Genomic DNA, 19,221 nt, shown 5'->3' on the forward strand with positions numbered 1-19,221 from the left:
TCTTTCCTCCTAGTTGTAGGACTTCCACTCAGCCAGCGTTCCTGTGGGTCTGGGTGATGTCCCTTCCGTCTTTTAGTTTCACTTTTGAAATGGTTGTTCGAGGCGGCAGACTCCGGCGTTAACCTATGCCGCCATCTTGGTTCTCCTCCTGGAGTCCATGTTGATGAAAACACCTTGGTGGCTGCGGTGACTGGCAGTGGTTGCAACAGCAGGGTGATGGGGCTAGTAGTGCCTTCCCCTGATCAGCCCGGTCGCCTCCCACAAAGGGAGGCCAGACTGTGGCTTAGGTCTGCTCCCCTAGGGGAGCAGGAAGTGGGGAGTAGGACATCCTCTGAGGGCTCCCAGTATGTGACAGGGTGCAAGCTGGACTGAGAGCCCCCCCCCTCCAGTGCACAAATTTTTGTGCACCGGGCCTCTAGTATCTGATAAATTGCTTGCCTCCATTTTGTTTAGCTCTCTTTCTGGGTTTCCTCCATTTTTTACTTAGGGGTTGTTATTCATTGTCTCCCCAGTTTTGCTGCCCCTTTTGTATTTGTTTCTGTGTATTATATCAAATTGCTATGCCTCCCAGTCTTCAGGGGTTGGCCTTAATTAGTAAGTTTTGTGGGCCTCAGTGGTATAGTCTTTTAGGTCTCCTGAGTTGGTTGTTCTAGGAATGTCCCTTATGTGAGTTATTTGGACTCTCCTGTTGTACCTGGGCCTTAAATGTTATTGTCCTGCTTGTGGGAGACATCTCCTCTCAGGCTGGCTGACTGTGAGGCTCATCCCAACCACATTGTGTGAGCTGTTGTGTAGGTGCTGCTAGGACAAAACAAAGCACAAAAACAAAACAAAACAAGAAACAAAACAGAAACACATAATAGATCCCTACGACCACAAAGGAAGAGAGAATTAGGAAGAAAAGGGAACCATAATAGAAAATAAAAAAATACAAGGCAAAAGAAAGGGAAAAGGGGATATGAAATCATAGAGATACAAGAAAATAAGAATAAGGAAAAGGGAAAGGAAATTTTATAAAAGAGGAAAAGGTTGTGCAAAGGAAAATAGAGGAGATAGAAGATAGACAAAAAATTAGAAAAGAAAAAACAAAGACAAAGCTGGAGAAAGAAGAAAAATCAAGTAAGAAAAGGAGAGGGAAAAATTAGATCTATGAAAGAAAAAAGAGAGACTAAAAGAATAAGAAATCAATAAGAAGAAAAATGAAGACGATAAAAAAAAAAGTAAGGTGGTGGTGTTCTCTTTTTTTCTTCCTAACTCTCTCTTCCTTTGTGGTTGCTTTTGTGGTTGTAAGGGTCTGGTGTATGTTTTTGTTTTGTTTCTTGTTTTCTTGTGTTTTGTTTTGTCTAGCAGCACCTGCAAAACAGCTCGAACAATGTGGTTGGGAGTTTAGTTCCTCCTGGGAGCTCTCTTTGGATCCTGCTCTTCTGATGACTGAGGCAGACTCTTTTGTTTGCCAATGCTGGACCCCCCGGGAGGTACTTATGTGCTAACCACTGTCAGAAACTGTCCTTGGTTCTCGGCGACCAGTTTGAAGCTTCAAGTGATCCACAGTTTGTGTCTTTCTCCACAGGACATGCCTGCATGTGGGAGAGGCCCAGTTGCGCTCTAAGGCCAGTTTGTTAGCAGCAGGGACCCCAGGGCTGGGTCAGCTAACTTTTCCAGGTTCCCTAGGCTCTGCCTCTGCTTGCGTTCGCCTGCCAGCCAACTGTCTATCTTAGTACTCAAAAGTCTGTTTTTGAAAGGGCTTTAGGCAGAATAGAGAGTCTAGACATCTAGGTCTTCCATGAGGGGGAAGTGCCATTCAGATTTCAGGGAAAGTGGGTGTGTTTCCCCTTCCCAGAGCGACCCCTTGTAGAGTGGCCCAGAATATTTCCCTGCCCACTGCTGGACAGAGATCCTCATATACAGTCCAGTGGGATCAGCTGGAAAGCTGGAGTTTTCATCAGTTAGGTTCCTGGGTTAGTGAGGTAGACAGCTCTACCCCCGAGCCAGTGACTGGTGCTTCCTGGAACTGATCTAACCCCTAGGCTTGGCTTCTGCTGTGCCTCCTAAGCAAAGTCAAGATGCAGGGTGTGGCAGACAGGCTCCTGAGGGTAGGGTGGGCAGTACCACTTAGGATGGGTTTCTCCTTTTCCTGAGCTGTGGCTTGTAGAAAGGGCCAGCGCCTCTGAGGTAAAATGGCCATTTCAGTTTGGGGGATATGACTGATGCAGGCCTCCCAGTCATCTCTTTTCCACATCTCCCCCCAATGCTTCCTACCTCAGCCTCTCCTCAGGCACCTTCAGTCCACACTGCCCTCCTTCCCCTGAAGTCTCAGGTAAGTAGCTGCAAATGAAAATCTTGTGATCTGGGTTTTCAAAAAAAATAAAAAGAGGAAAAAAACCTGTGGCTTTATCTCTGACCTGCTCCAGACTCCCTGGTGGCCAGCAGCCCTGCCACCTTTCATGGCTGGATGTGAGGTGGGCTGCTGATCTTGGTCTGGTGCTTTGGGCTGTGGAGCCCAGCCTGGGTTCCGGGCCTCATTGTCTTCAGGAAAAGGACCCTATCAGAGTTGAGAGGTCCCTCTTCACTCTTGGCTTGCCACCTGTGGAAGCTGGGTCCAGGCCCTTTCCCGATCTCACCCTTCCTACCAGTCTCCAGGTGTTTTCTCTCCCTTTGTTATATGTCTTCTCCTCAAGTGGAACTTAGCTGGTAATTCCCGGTGAATTTTTTCCAATTTAGTTATATTTCCAGTCTGAATGTTGGAGGAGGTATAAGAAAGGTCTGCCTATATGGCCACCATCTTCCTCGTCCTATCTATGGATTCTTCCAGGATTTTTATGGTTTCACGATTTACATTTAAGTCTTTTTCCATTTTGAGTTTATTCTTGTGTGTAGTATAAGTGGGTGGTCTAGTTTCATTTCCTTTTTTTTCTTATGTGTCTGTACAATTTTCCCAACACCATTCATTGAAGAGACTGGTTTTACTCCATTGTATACTCTTACCTTTTTTGTCAAGTATTGATTGACTATAAAGGTGTGGGTTGACTTCTGGGCTCTCTGTTTTGTTCCATTGACTTATAAACCTGTTCTTGTGCCATTACCAGGCGATTGGCATTACAGTAGCTTTGTAATATAGTTTGATATCCGGCCCTGGCCGGCTTGGCTCAGTGGATAGAGCATCAGCCTGCGGACCGATGGGTCCCAGGTTCGATTCTGGCCAAGGGCACATGCCTGGGTTGCGGGCTCGATCCCCAGTAGGGGGTGTGCAGGAGGCAGCTGATCAATGATTCTCTCTCATCATTGATGTTTCTATCTCTCTCTCCTCCCTTCCTCTCTGAAATCAATAAAGAAATATATTTTAATATAGTTTGATATCTGGTATATGATCCCTCCAACTTTGTTTTTCTCAAGATTGCTGAGGCAATTTAGGATCTTTTTTGGTTCCATATACATTTTTGGAATACTTGTTCTAGATCTGTGAAATACGGCATTTGTAGTTTAATAAGAATTGCATTGAATCTATAGATTGCTTTAGGTGGTATGAACATTTTACTGATGTTAATTCTTTTAATCTATGAACATGGTATATGCTTCCATTTGTTTGTATCTTCCTCTATTTCCTTCTTCAATGTCTTATAGTTTTCTGAGCTAAGTTATTCCTAGGTACGTTATTTTTTGTTGTTGTTGTTGCAATAGTAAATTGGATTGTTTTCTTAGTTTCTCTTTTTGAGAGATCATTATTGATGTATAAAAGCGCCACTGATTTCTGTGAATTAAATTTGTATTCTGCTACTTTGCTGAATTAGGTCTGATAGTTTTTTGGTGGAATCCTAAGGGTTTTCTATGAACAATAGCATGCCATCTGTGAATAGTAACAATTTACTTACTTTCAATTTGGATGCCTTTTATTTCTTCTTATCTGACCGCTATGGTTAGGACTCCCAGTATTATGTTGAATAACTGCCCATTGAGTATGATGTTGGCTATAGGTTTTTTAATATATGACATTTGTTATGTTGAGTTATGATCCCTCTAGTCCCACTTTGCTGAGAGTTTTTTTTTTTTATCATAAATGGGTGTTGGATTTTGTGGAATGCTTATCTTCATCTATTGATATGGTCAAGTAATTTTTATTCTTCATTTTGTTTATGTGATGTAGCACATTTAATGATTTGTGAATATCATACCAATTTATTGCATTCCCATAATAAATTCCAGTTGGCCATAGTGCATGATATTTTTAATGTATTGCTGGTTCTAATTTGCTAATATTTTGCTGAGTATTTTAGCATGTACTAGTATGTTCCCATAAGGGATACTGGCCTGTAATTTTCTTTCTTTGTAATGTCTTTATCTGGCATTGGCATTAGGATAATGCTAGCTTCATCAAAAAGGCCTGGAAGTGTACTCTCCTCTTGGATTTTTTTTTTGAATAGTTTGAGGAAAATAGGTGTTAGTTCTTCTTTGAATGTTTGGTAAAATTCCCTTCAGTATTATGTGATGGTCTGTTTTTGTCTCTTTTTCATCCCTGGTATGCTTTATTAGTCTACTAGGGCAGCCACAAACAAAATGCCACAAACTGGGAAGTCTAACAATAGAAACTATCTCATAATTCTGGATCCTAGAAGTCCTTCAAGGTGTGGACAGGTTTGTTCCTTCTGAAGTTTGTGAGTAAGAATCTGTTCCAGGCTTCTCCCCTAGCTTCCAGTGGCTGCTGCCAATCTTTGGCTAGGACTTCCAGTACTATGGCTTCTGCTGCATTACTCCAACCTCTGCCTTCATCTTTCCATGGCATTCTCCCTGTGTATGCCTGCTTTCGTCTCTTATTATGGCCTTTGCTTTGAGGCCTGTATTGTCAGATATGTGTATTGCTTCCCCGGCATTGTTTTTTTAAATTTTCATTTTCATGGAATATTTTTTCCATCTGTCCACTTTCAGTTTGTGTGAATCTTTTTTTAAAAAAAATATTTTATTGATTTTTTACAGAGAGGAAGGGAGAGGGATAGAGAGTTAGAAACATCGATGAGAGAGAAACATCAATCAGTTGCCTCCTGCACACTCCCTACTGGGGATATGCCCGCAACCAAGGTACATGCCCTTGACAGGAATTGAACCTGGGACCCTTGAATTCACAGGCTGATGCTCTATCCACAGAGCCAAACCGGTTAAGGCTGTGTGAATCTCTTGTTCCTGGGAGGGTCACTTGTAGATAGAATATATATGGGTCATGTTTTCTTATCTGTTCAGTTACCCTGTGTCTTTTAAAAAAATCCTCACTCAAGAAGACGTTTTTTCTTTCTTTCTTTCTTTTCTTTTTTTTTTTAACACCAAGCAACAAATGTAACAAACATGGTTGCTTTTTGATCAAGTATAAGTTTTTTAAAATTGATTTTAGAAAGAGAGAGAGGAAGGGAGAATAAGAGAGAAAGATAACCATTGATGTGTGAGAGAAACATCATTTGGTTGCCTCCAATACACATCCTAAACTGAGCATTGAATCTATAACCTGGGTTTATCCTCTGAATGAGAATTGAACCCCCCCCACCCTTCAATTCATGGAATGATGGTTCAACCAATTGAGGCACACTGGCCAAAAGTACCCCGTGTCATTTGATTGGAGCATTTAATCCATTAACATTTAAAGTGACTATTAATTTGTATGTATTTATTGCCAATTTATTTTTATAATTATGTTTCTCTTCTTTTGTTTTCCTTTTTCTTACTGGTTTGGTGGTAATAAACCCCCTTAGCCTTTTCTTTTCTGGCAAGCTCTTTATTTCTCCTTCAATTTTAAATGGTAGCTTTGCTGGGTAGAGTATTGTTGGGTGTAGGCCTTTGTTTTTCATCACCTTGAATATTTTATAGCATTCTTTCTGGCCTGAGATGTTTTTATTGAAGATGACATCTATGAGTTAGATGGGCAAGGAACCCAACCCAGCACAGGGTACCTGCTGCTCTCACGCCAGCTCTCTTTCATTAGCAATGCCATGCAATTTCTCTTTTTATGACTCTGGTCTACTGAGAGCCACTATTGTCCCTGCTAGAGCTGAGAGTGAGTGATGTGACTGAAATTCTATGCACTGGCCCTTTAAGAAAGCCATTTCCCTTCTCACCAGGGAAAGCTAAATTCCTGCTCGTTTTCTCTGTCTCCAGGCTAGGGAGCCCAGCTTGGGGCCGAGGCCATTCCCTTCTCCAGGGGGAATCTTATTACCTGAGATATCCTTCTGGATTCTCTCCTAGCACATCTGGTGTAGGGCCAGCCTTTTTGTGGCGCTTCCCTTTCTACAGGTTTTGTTGGATGTTACTCTCAATCCTTAGTTATAACACTTCTGTCAACTAGTCTTCAGATAGTTATTCGGTTGATTTTCCCATACTTTAGCTACTCTTCTGATATGGTCCTGGGAGGAAGCAAGTGTAACTTCCATCTACTCTGCAGCCATCTTGAACCCCTTCAACATTCTAAACTTTTATGCTTCAAAAGACACCCTTAAAATAGCAGCAGAGTAAGTGGGAGCTACACTGACACACTCCCAGGACTAAACTGAAATTACAGCTAAAATACAGAAAAACCATCCTGAATAATCAACTGAAGACTAACTGGAGAGAACCATAATAACTAAGGACATAAAGTAGAGTCACATAGGGACTGGTAGGAGGGGAGGAGGCATGAAAGGGCTGGCCACGCTCCATAGACAGCAACTGAAGTTCCAGAGAGATATTTCATCTAGGAGGGAGGGTTTCTCATTGAGAACTCTGGGGTCTAACCCCAAAGCTGGGCCTCCCAGTCTAGAGAACCATAACTGAGAAGGCCCACACATCTGGGCTCTGGCAGAGGGAGGGTATAGTGGACTGGAGCTGTGTGAGCAGAATCTAGATTTGGGGTTAGACCTCAAAGGCAGACACCCGGGTTTCCAGTGCTGAGTCATCCCCTCATACTCCAGAGGACATCATTCTCGGGCAGACCTTTACCATCCAGGAAGCTTTTGCATTTGGGGGAAGAAGTTGCCCCAACCTGTTGGAAAATATCTTTCCTTAGCCGGTGGGCAATAGCCTAAGGCTAATCAAGAATGAATAAAATCGGATTGCAGGTAGAGGCAGATCAGAGACTCTTGAGTCATTGATATAAGTCAGGACCCAGGGCTAGGAAAAGCTAACCCAGATCCATATCTTGTTCCTTTCCAAAGGCACCCAGCCCCAGCAGAGGGAGCCGCTAGCTGTGGGTCGCTGATAGCTCCAAAGAGGGTACTCAGGGCCGGTTACACACAGCATCTGACATTGTCCTGCACTAGAGATTGGGAGTCATAGCAGAGTTACCTAGTATATAGACACAAACCCAAGCAGGCAACCAAAATGGGAAGACAAAGAACAACAGTAAGCCCTAAATGAAAGAACAAGAGAATTCTCCAGAAGAAAAACTAAATGAAATGGAGATAATAAATTTATCAGATATAGTGATCAGAATAATGATGGCAAGGATGCTCAACAGCATGAGGGAAGATATAGTAACTATGGAAAAAGACCAGTCAGAAATAAAGAATGACATACTAGTAACACTATAAAGAACACATTAGGAGGAATACACAACACAGGGGAAGCTGAGGGTCAGAGCAGTGAATTAAAATAATAAATGAAATAAATTAATTAAATTTTTAATTCAATAATAGTGTGGACCACTACTATAGACTTTATAAACACTGTCCAACAAGCCCTCCCCCGCTTCCATCCAACAGGTTAATTAAACCTGGTGACTACAGTATGTTAATAATAACTCAATAGAGCTATTTTTAAAAAGCAGAGAGAGGATTTTACAATCCAAATATGATGCAAACTAAAATATGACAAAATTTTTATTATTCAGAGATTGTAAGAAAATATAATTTATTTGACCCTAATAATTATATTTTATCCTGCACTGATTTAGTAAAATAAAATTACATTTCTCTTTCTGTGGCTGCATATAAATTATTTGGTTCTACAACAAATTATACACACACAGTAAATAGGCTTATAAATTTTTAGAATCAGTCTGAAACATGAAATCAGCCTAAAATATGAAAATTTAATAGAATGCATTTGTTTTTTTCCTCATTTTGATTTTTCTGGGAATTTGCCTTTCTTTTATCTGTGTGACACTTACAGCGTAGTGTCCCAGGGAACTTATTTAATATCCAGTTTAAGTAAGGAGCTCAGTTTCCTCATTGGGAATAAAACTGTGATAATATTAGCTAACTCAAAGAGTGCTGGGAATATTCAAAATAATGCTAAGCTATTTTCACATAGTAGGTGAGTGAGTACTAGTAGTAATTCATTCAAAATCTGGTTGTGACTTCATGAAATTTACCTTGGATTTTATTTTGAGGCTTCATCCCTCCCTCCCCCGCCCAGTCTGTGAAAGTAACTTTGGTACACAAAACACTCAACACTCAAAATGGCAAGCCTATCCACTGGAGGATAAACAGGTTTTTCTGATTTTCTTATCTAAGCTTAATTGGAAGTCTGGACAGGAATAGGTTGTGGTTAACAACATGGGGAGTCCCAATACTCACATTTTTTCCTGCAGTCCACATAGACGTTTTGAATTTCTTGGGTACACAGTCTTTTTACTTCATAGTCATCAAAGAATTTGCTGACACTCATTGCAAAGTTGTAACTGGGAAGCATCACTAACACATTACTTATGAAGACTTTAGTGAAGTAAGAAATTTCATTGCCTGTGATTTTTGGGTTGTGGGCACACAATGCAATATACAGATCATGTATCATAGAAATGTACACTTGGTTAATAGTAACCTTATTAACCACTGTCACCACAATTAATTTAATTAAAAATTAAATAAAAGAGGATAGATTAATTATAAAAAAGTAATGAACCTCCCATAATAAACTTCCTCAAGATAACTAAACAATTCTCAGATAATTACCCATCTAGCAGATGATCCCTGAGAAAACACTCATTATTTAAGTCACTAAGCTTATTCATCTTGATAGCTTGTAACATGGATTTATCAATTATAGAGTTAAAGAGAAGGGCACTTATCATGAAGGGAGATTTCAGAGATAGATTGTGGGGTGAATTGACTAGAAATAGTGAGGAGAAACTGGCTGGGTGAGGACCAGGTCACCATAATAGTAATAGTCAGGAGGGAGTTGAGGGGCCCTGAAGATCAGTAAGAATATGAAACCGAGGTGGAGAGAGAAGGACTTCGGGGGTGTCATGGCACCATGGTTTTGGCTCTTGCATGCTGGAGGAGTGGTCAGATTAAGAAACTTTGTGGTATCCATAAAAAAGATGGTGTTCAAAATGGAGAGGGATAGAACTCAGGAGTCAATATTTTTATATTGAAAATTTGTTTTTTTGTTCCATTGACCCTATCTGGCACAACAGGCTCTCTCTGGCATTGAATTTATTAAAGAAATAAAACTTACCTATGCTTTACATCAGTACAACCTGAAAATATTTCAAAGTACAGGGATGGGCTGGCTCCAAACTGCCACAGAAACCTTTTACTGAAGTGTCAGTGGGACTTCATACTAGTTGAGGCAGTTCCTGTGCGTCTGGGTTCTTGTACAAGATCTCATGTCCTCAACGAAGAATTTATAATAATGTGCTCTGAAGACCATCAAGCCAGAGCTGGGAGGGTTGTAGCATCTTTTGAAAATTAGTATTGGGGGGACAGGCTCCTCTGCTGAAACAGGTCAGTGGTTGACTGATTGGAATGTAAGTTGTGTACTCAAAACTGAGGAGCTGTGAGTGAGAGGGAACCTATTGTCAAGCCCCATAGATATTGCTGTAATCAAAGAAAAAATTCTTCCTAAACGACATAGCCTTCCATTTCTTACAGGAAATTCAGTTCTGTTACAATCTGTGCGACTGTTGTATATGTGGTCTGTCATTTACCGAAACATCATATGTGGCACATTAACTGTAATAGGACAGAACACAGGTAGAATCTATAGGTAGTAAAAAAGTGGTTGACAATACCACCACTGATTCAGGGAATGAGCACGAATGCATAACTCCTGCTTGGCTTATTATGCAGGGGCTCAAGTCTTCCTCACCAGGCATAATACCACTTCTTGGAGAAGACTGCAAAAGAATGTGCTTGGTCCACACACTCTGTTTCCTTTTGTGTAAGGCCAACACCTAAAGTTAGGGAATGAGTCTGGAAGCTCTTTTGGTAAAGTTCTACCACTTCATGCAGAGCTAAAATGATTAACACAGTTCAAAGTTCATGTTTAAACAGAAGTTTAACCAAGGAATGTTCTAAAACCAAAAAATCCTATTTGTGATAATCACCAGCAGTCAAACTCTCTTCAAATTTTATAATCAGAGAAGGAAGACAGGGAGAATCTACTCAAAAGAAGGGAAAATGGTTTAATGATAACTACATTTGTTGCATATTTCCTTGTTTTCTTCAGAAAAAAATCTCATTTGAAGGGTCAGGATGATGTGCTGCATTAAATTAGGCAGAAGTCAGCCCATAGAACCTCCCACCCTCCCATCTCCCTACTTTGCTTCAAAGTGAGTGCTGTTAAGATTTTAGAACTGAAGGACTAAGTCTGGGAGAGGGGGAACATTTCAAAGGAGATAAATGGTTTGCACACTTATATTGTAGTTTTTTACTCTTCTTTTTCTTTAATGAAACTAGAGTGATACCAAGCCCAGCTCCTTCAGATGGCCCAGTGCCTCTCTCTCTCTTCCTTTCTCTTCCCCATTTCCTTTCTCTCCCTCTCTCCTTCAACTTCTATTTTTCACATATTCAATAAATATTTGCTGTTTTCCAAAAAGCATAGTTTTTCAAATGCCTGGAAAGTAAGTGCTTAACAATTATTATTTTATTCTCTAGCTCCTTCATCCTCATTTATTTAATATATTTCCTGGAGAAAAGGGAAAGTGTGGAAAGTCCTTACCAAGGAGGTGCATTATGGTATCAACGATGATGCTGAACACAGTTGAAAAGTAGTTAAAGAGGGTGAGTTTGATGTAGGCAGCAGTGCTACTAGAAAATAGGTAGCTTCCCAGGTACATGAGAGGAACAGTAGCCCAACCATACAGCATAAAGATCAGCATTGTGTCCAGAAAGTTGTAGTCTTCCACAAATGCACCCAGTTCGCAGTACTTGAACACTCCCTGAGACAAACGCAGAGTAAGGGCACGTGAAGGACACAGTACAACAAGGAGATAAGCCAGACACTGAGGAGACAGCAAGCACTGCATCATTAGCACATTAAACTACTCATTACTTAAATCAGCTTACCCAGTAAAAAAAGCCTTAGCTTCACCCAGCCAGTTGGCTCAGTGGTTGAGCATCAACTCATGAACCAGGAGGTCACGGTTCCATTCCTGGTCAGGGCACATGCCCAGGCTGCAGGCTCAATCCCCAGTGTGGAGCGTGCAGGAGGCAGCCAATCAATGATTCTCTCTCATCATCGGTGTTCCCATCTCTTTCTCCCTCTCCCTTCCTTTCTGAAATAAAAGCTAGTCTTAGCTTATGAGCCTGAACTAAATTACCTCTTCCTCAATAGAGGACTCTCATGAACAGAAGGACTATACTTTTATTTTCTGTTTTCTTCCCCCATTTGGAAAATATTACTTTTTATTCCCTACCCTGACCCCATGATTAAAGTAAAAGTAATTATGTCTGCCTTAAGCCTGACTCTGAATTTTCCCAGAAAAACAAATGACCTAGGAAGTAGACTCTTTCTCTACAGATTTTCCCTGGGGCTGCTGTCATATTATGTAACCTCTCTTGCATAACGCCACACGCTTAGACTGCCCCTAAGCCCCTCATATCAGGGGCCACCTTATTCATTTATTTCTTAAACCATTTGCAAATCAGACAAAGAAGCATAACTTTAGATTGCACTAGATTAGGAGGAGAATTGCCAGAGCTTTTAAAGAATTTTCCAGAAATATGTATGATTATAGTTGGTAATTACAGTTTCTCTAAAGATAGCCAGGATGCCTCTTTGGAGCAATCACAGAATTGTTTAGCAAGGCTACTAGCAGAGGAAAAGAAGGATTAAAATAAGAATAGCCCCTATTAGAACCTTATGATGCTCTTAGAGGTAGTTTATATTTAAGCAATAGTGTGTAAAGAAAGTATATGTAGAGAATGAGCCAGCTTAGGTGAAAGAACTTGAACAGCTATAACTACAGTTATTTTCCCCATTCCAATTTAGAGGGTGAAATAAAAAGAATAAATACAGTCAGAAAAATAGCAAGTAACCTAGCAGCTTTGTTCCAAGCCTTATAATGCTTAGAGATGTCTCAGAATCTATTTCAAAGAAAACTTAAATAGCTATTTGGATATATTGGATACATGGAAACACATACCCTATTTTTAGGTAAGGTATGACTCAACATGATAAAAGTGTAAATTCTCCCAAAATTACTCTAAATAGAAATAGAAACAGGTATTTTTGAAATTAGATAATCTAATTTTAAACATTACATGTAAAAACACACACCATGTCAAGATAGTCAGGAAATTCCACAGAAGATTAATGGGAAAGGTAAGAAAGGTCAATACAGAAAACATAATTAAATGCATTACAAAACTACCATAATCAAAACATATTGGTAATGGAAAATTACAGACAAATTAATGGAATAAAGAATATAAAATATACTGAAATGAGTATTAGTTGATATACATTTCAAATCAGTGGGAGTTGGCTGTCAAAAAAGAAGGTAGAACAATGGGTTAGCTACTTAGGGAAAAAAGTGAATACTAACTTGGCTCTTTACTTAAAAATAAATTAATGAATGAGAATGAAATAGCAAAAAATAATACTAGCAAAGTAATCTGTGTCCAATGCATAATGGGCTGATTGAGAGAAAAGGGTAGCTCCTGGACAAATTTCCAGAACTGTACAATGATGAAAATAGTGCATCTGAAGGCTTATGAGAGACATATTTCCAAAGTGACATTGAGCTAGCTATCCAAGTCCTTGGTGAGACCAGTATGAGATGAGCCCTTGTCTACCTTCCCCATGCTGTATCCATGCCTAAAGCATAGACTAGCTTACAAGCAGGAGTTCAATGTTTGCTGAATAAATAATTCTATGTGTGCAGAAAGGTGGGGATATAGTATATCTAACCGTCATTAAGACAGGCACACAGACCGCATGAGAGGGAAGCCTCACTGCACAGCGTCCCTGGTCACATAACACATGAGAAAAGTTACTTGTTCTTCTTTCCCGAGCCTTCATGCATGGGCTCAGTCATGGGAAAAGGCAGAGGACTTCACTAAACCTCACCAACAATCTCCTGGGGTGGCTGGGAAAACAGTGTTGGGGGAAGACAATGCATCAGGGTTTGGAGTCAGCAACATAGCTTAATCCTTGTCTCTGACACATGAGCAGTAAAATCCCCTGCTTTGTGAATCTGACCGGCAGAGAAGGGGTGAAATAGGAATCCTAGCTGCTAGGCAAAATGATAGAATCTTGCCTCCTCTTGTTGGGTCCAAGAATGAGTCCAGTTGGTGGCATTTCATAGAAGCAGAGCAGGGTGGAAGAGTATTCCACTGAAAACCAGGGACATTCAAGTCAGAAAAGCAAAAAAGAAGCCATATAGACCACACAGTCTTAGAATCATTAAGGGAAATTTTGGGGAGAGAGAGAGGAAGAGATAGAAGGACAGAGAGAACAAACAAAATAGAGGAGCTGGAGTAAGATGTAGACATGACTTTAACATACATTAGTAGTATATTATCCAGGAAGACTTTGAATGTATAAAAGACAATGAGCTTTGGAATAACCACAACCCGGGTTTGAAACTGTACTATCTGAGTGAAGTTAGGCAGGTAACTTATTTATGTGATCCTCAGTTTCCTTGTCTATAAATATAATGAATCAACATCATTGTACTATTGAATGATGTAACACATAAAAAACATATGACAAGTAACTTTTCTCATGAGCCATAAATGCCAATATTTGCATAAGTATTAATAATGGATAGTCCTCTATATAGACCTATTGACTAGGAAAGGATAGCTGGGTGTGTCAGCCAAGCTTCAAGAGTCAGAGAAAGAATGGATTCTCGACAGGGAGATGAAATTATCCAGGGGTTTTCTGATTGATTCAATGTGCACTGCGTTACACAAGGGAGCTAGTAAAGCCAGAGACTTGTCTAGAGTAGCTACCCAAGTTCCTGTGGTGAAGAATGAGAGGAGCATCCGTCTCAGAGGATGGTGATTTTCTCTTGTTACGCTGGCTGGTTGGTGAGCTGTGAGCAGAAGAGACTGGCAGGAGAACACCGCTGGAGTCGTGCACTGTTGTGAGATGATGGAAGCCCCACACTGCTCTCTGCATCTTGGGACTCTTCTGTACATACTACTGGCTCACTACACTACCTCATCATCCCTGCCCCAACCAGCCTAGCCCCTGGCCCATGCTGAGAAGCTGTTCTAGCTGGTGAGATCCTGGTTCTCCTTCAGAACCAATATTAGGCCCTGTGCAATATTCACAAGTTGTTGGAGCCAGATAGACGGAAAGTTTCTCTTTTTTCCTCCAATAACTAATTTTACCATTCTATGGTGGTTTATCCATTATAGTGGCAATTAGCATGCTATTTTATAATGATCTATTTCACTGCTGTGCCCATTGCTAAACAGTGAACTATTTGAGGGCTGAGATGTTATCCTATTCGACTTAATTCCCCAGTAACTCTTGCAAAGAAAGGAGCTTTACCTCTTTTACTCCTGTGTTTACCCCTTGTAACTGCATAGCTTCATATCTTCCTCAACTTCAATATATGCATATTCAAAAGAAGTTGCCAAGTTCCTTAATGAGCAAAGTCTTTACATTAAAAGATGCTGTACTATCCTTACATGTACATTCTTTAAGCCACTTTCTCAATGTCTAAAATCAGTTGTCTGAGTCAAAACAAGTTTTGCTTTGCAGACCTAGCCATCTTGAGTTTGAGGTATGAAAGTGTGTGTGTGTGGAGGGGGCGGGGTGGGGGGGGCGTGGGGGTGAATGGTAACAGGAAGCTTTACTTAGTTCTTGATTCTACCTTGTTTTCTATAGTCCAATTTTACCAAAGGACACAGCATTGGGAAGTAATATGGGTAGTGAGAGACAAGTGACAAATAATAGTCCATCCTAGAGTTTTTGGCCAGGGCATCATGCTGAGAATTACATAAGAAACCAATTTGAGAGATTTTTCAAAGAAAAATATTTTCTCCAGCTGAAAGAATATGAGGAGAACATTTCCACAATATATTCGCCGACATAATTAACTTGTAAACTTCTTTACAAGTTTTATTTTAGGATACAATTACTTGATTAGGAATTTCTGGTGTGTGAGATAGAAAAATTAGCCTTCATGTAACTTCAGGTAACACTCACCAGCAGTAGGCAGCAGGAAATGAAGTAGTAGATGAGATCCCACAGGAGAGCAGAAAGCCAGTAGGTAAGGACATAGACCCCACTCACAAACTGGATGTGCTTTGCCTTAGTGATTCTCTCAGTCACTGTCTGGAGGCCAAAGCTAGCGACTACAACAGCCATGCTAAAAGCCAAATGTAATACTATATGTCTTCCTTCTGTAGGCCTACAAAGGATGAAATAAAAATTCAAATAAATGATGAAATAAAAGTAGAAAATGATGATTTCAGTAGCTATTTTCTTGTAATGGCCAAATTACAAGGGGATATATGAAGACTCAATTCCAATAAAAAGAAAATGGTACGCACACTGCATGAGAAATATAAAGAGGTAGAGGCTGAGGCTTGTTGGAGACTTTAATGGAAGCATTGGGGCCAGAGAGTGACATGAAGAGGATGTTGTCTAACACTGCCAGAGATGTTGTAGCTGAATGATATGCCTCATTATTGAACAAAATAGTCAACATTGTTTTGTTTTTCCCCACATCAATGGAAAAGGCAATAATGGAGAAGTCATTAAACTTTTTAATTCTCAATATGTAATTTGTTACATGACCTAGAAAAAAGAAAGAAATTGGTCAGTGAGCCAACATGTAATAAATCACCTACTTCTTATATTGGAGAAGAAAGACCAAGCATTTTTTTTTCCTGTTCTTCTACCAACTTCTCATAATGGTTACTTAAATTTTTTGTCTTGATTCTCAATAATTCTACCCCATTGTTACTCTCTACAATCTCACATTATACTCTACAACTTGGAAAAAACCAGTAGGTGGCAGCTATACTCACTTGACACCAACCCCAGATTTATAAATTATAGAGCAATCAAACTTGAATAATCAACTGAAGACTAGCTGAACTAAAGTAGTATAACCAAGGATTTACAGAAGAAGCCACATAGAGACTGGTAAGAAGGGTACAGACACAGAAAGGGTTGGCCCTCTCATCGATATGCAGTGGCTGAGAAGCCAGGAAGATATCTATGCTGCAAAACTCCCTTGCCCCCAAGGAGCACGGGATCTCAACTTCATGCCAGGATACTCAACCCAAAGCAACAGAGATGGGAAGAGGACCCATCTAGTAGTGAAAAATCAGTGGATATTCAATTCGCCTGGGAGAGAAGGAGTCTGCTGAAAATCCAGACGCCATCTTTCAGGCATAAGCACTCCTATTATAGCACCAGCCTAGGGAGTGCATTGTCTTGTCCTCCAATGGCTGGTGAGGACACTCTGTCATGCCCAGGTCCTGTGGAGGGGTCTACAGAATGCATCCAGCAGTGAACTTTTGGGTGCTGTTTTTCTGGGGAGGCTCTTGATGGAGACTCGGAAAATGACTGGACTGTGTGACTTTGGAAAGGGGACCAGTCTCCCACACCTCTAGCACACAGCTGGCACTGCCCACCCTGCAACATGTCGAATCACATGGCTGACCCTGTCTTGCTGAGTTCAGCTGCACAGGGAATCAGAGGGCCGTGCAGAGCTGGGCCTCTCAAAGCATGTCTCCTGGAAGGGCTTTTGTCCAGGAATCAAATGGGCAGGTGCTGGGTTGTGTGACTACATGATGGAGGAGCCACTCCTCTACCCCCTGCCATCTCAGCCTGCACTATCCTGGAAAGGGGAAAAAGAGCCTGTCCCCCCTCCAACGGGCTTGCAGGCACCACCCTCAATGGGAATATGCTCCTCCAACTCCCTGATTCCCTGCCCTGCTGGGCTCATTTCTAGGGGTTGGGGGAGAAGGGAGAGCTTCTGGGAGCTAGGACATTCATAGTGTGTGTCCCTCAGAAGCTACTGACTGGAACCAGGAGGAAGGTGCTAGGCCCCCTCCTTTAGGATGGGTTGGCATCTCCCCCAACAAGAGACTCTTTATTTGTACTCCTGAGCCAGGTGCCTCCACCCAGTGAGTTTGCTCCTGCAGAGGGGACAGCAGGTTGCATCCAACCTGAACCTGCAAGAAGTCCCTTCTGGGAAAGCTGAAGTTGGAGACTGGCAGAAGCTGAGTGGTTAGTGTCTGGAATAAGGTCCACATTCCTCTCATCGATGCCTGACCATATAACCTCCAATAAGGGCCCTCTAGCTCCATCTTCTGTACATAGTTGCTCTGTCCTACTGAGCTCACAAACTGTGAAGAGTCTGTGGCTCACAGCTACCCTGGGTCATCCTACAGTCTTAATTCAAAAGGCTCTGGAGAAAGACCAGGCAACCTCTGGGTGAGAGGGAGTAGCTGACAGGTGAACCTCAGCATCAGATCTTTTACAGATCTGCCTCCAACTCTAAGCTGAAGGAAGTCAATCCTTGTACACAAAGGCCCAGTAGATGGAGCCACAGTGAATAGTGTGGTATCTCCAGACAGGTAGCCCAAGGCCAGGTACCCACAACATCTGACATCAACCTATACCTGAACCCCACCCAAATGGACCCCAAACCAACAAAACTAGTGGTGGGCTTCAGACCACATCAAGTTCAACCCAATTTACCATACAAGTTGCAAAACCAAAGGAAGATTGAGGCAGGTGCCAGACCCTGCTGGGAGCAACACAGCCTTGAAAGGCAGTAACTCGTGCACAGGGATTGAGGTTTATCCTTATAGTCAGCCTGTTTGAGGGGTTAACCCCACCCACGAAAGGGCCAAAAGCATTAAAAGCTCAACTACAAGGAGAAACGAAGATGGCAGCATAGGTTAATGCCGGAGTTTGCTGCCTCGCACAACCACTTTAAAAATACAACTAAAAGATGGAACGAACATCACCTAGAACCACAGGAAGGCTGGTTGAGTGGAAGTTTTACAACTAGGAGGAAAGATAATAGCATACCGAGACTCAGAGGAGGCACAGTGCTGAAGTCAAATACTAAGGTGCAGAGGTGCGTGCAGAGTGGGCTGGCGGCTGAGGGCGCGGTTGTCTGTTTCAATCAGGAGGGAGTCTCAGGCTCTGAGCTCCAGATCTGGGTGAGTCTCTAGGGATCCAGACTCAAACGGGAGAAGCGGGACTGTCTGGCTTCGGTCGGAACTTGAAGGCAGCTTTCTCTCCAAGGTTTGCAGCGGTTGCTGGGACTCTGAGAGGCAGAGCCTCTGGGAACCGGACTGAGAGCAGCCATAACTGCTCGCTCTGTCCTCCCTGTTGATCCTCTGGGACCCGCCTGCCCAAGCCCTGCACAGAGGCATTTGCGGGATAGCCTCAGGCTAAGGTTAGATTAGCACCTCCCTAGAGGACAGAAGTTCTCCCACTGCAGACATAGCTAATTCTCAAAGCCAGTTGGCCTGGAGGTCAAATTCCCCCCAGTATTACTTACTACAATCAAGGCTTAACTACAACAAGACTGCGCACAAAGACCACAAGGGGGTGCACCAAGAAAGCATAAAAAATGCGGAGACAAAGAAACAGGACACAAATGACAGAAATGGAGGATATAGAGTTCAAAACCACACTTTTAAGGTCTCTCAAGAACTGTCTAGAAGCCGCCGATAAATTTAGTAAGGCCCTCAAAAAGACTGGTGAGACCGCTGATAAATATAGTGAGATCCTCAAGAAATCTAATGAGACCCTCGATGTTGTGATAAAGAACCAACCAGAAATTAAGCATACACTGACTGAAATAAAGAATATTATACAGACTCCCAACAGAAGACCAGAGAAGCGCAAGAATCAAGTCAAAGATTTGAAATGCGAAGAAGCAAAAAACACCCAACCAGAAAAGCAAAGTGAAAAAATAATCCGAAAATATGAGGATAGCGTAAGGAGCCTCTGGGTCAACTTCAAGCGTACCAACATCCGAATTATAGGGGTGCCAGAAGAAGAGAGAGAGCAATATATTGAAAACCTATTTGAAGAAATAATGACAGAAAACTT

At 41.6% G+C, this 19,221-nt stretch overlaps 1 protein-coding gene across 1 annotated transcript in view; it reads right to left on the reverse strand.

Moving 5' to 3' along the window:
* Window positions 1-15,544, reverse strand: part of LOC107183089 (ATP-binding cassette sub-family A member 3-like) — a gene marked incomplete at its 5' end in the record, with an annotated part of 64,410 nt that extends 48,866 nt beyond the window's left edge. Inside the window, 4 exons of the mRNA XM_015563949.1 lie at window positions 8,529-8,632; window positions 10,042-10,186; window positions 10,852-11,113; window positions 15,340-15,544. Of these exons, the coding sequence (XP_015419435.1) occupies window positions 8,529-8,632; window positions 10,042-10,186; window positions 10,852-11,113; window positions 15,340-15,544 (716 nt within the window). The remainder of the gene's footprint in view (window positions 1-8,528; window positions 8,633-10,041; window positions 10,187-10,851; window positions 11,114-15,339) is intronic.
* Window positions 15,545-19,221: the final 3,677 nt, after the last annotated feature.

This window comes from Myotis davidii, unplaced genomic scaffold (genome assembly GCF_000327345.1).
Source record: "Myotis davidii unplaced genomic scaffold, ASM32734v1 scaffold150, whole genome shotgun sequence".
Lineage (NCBI taxonomy): Eukaryota > Metazoa > Chordata > Mammalia > Chiroptera > Vespertilionidae > Myotis > Myotis davidii.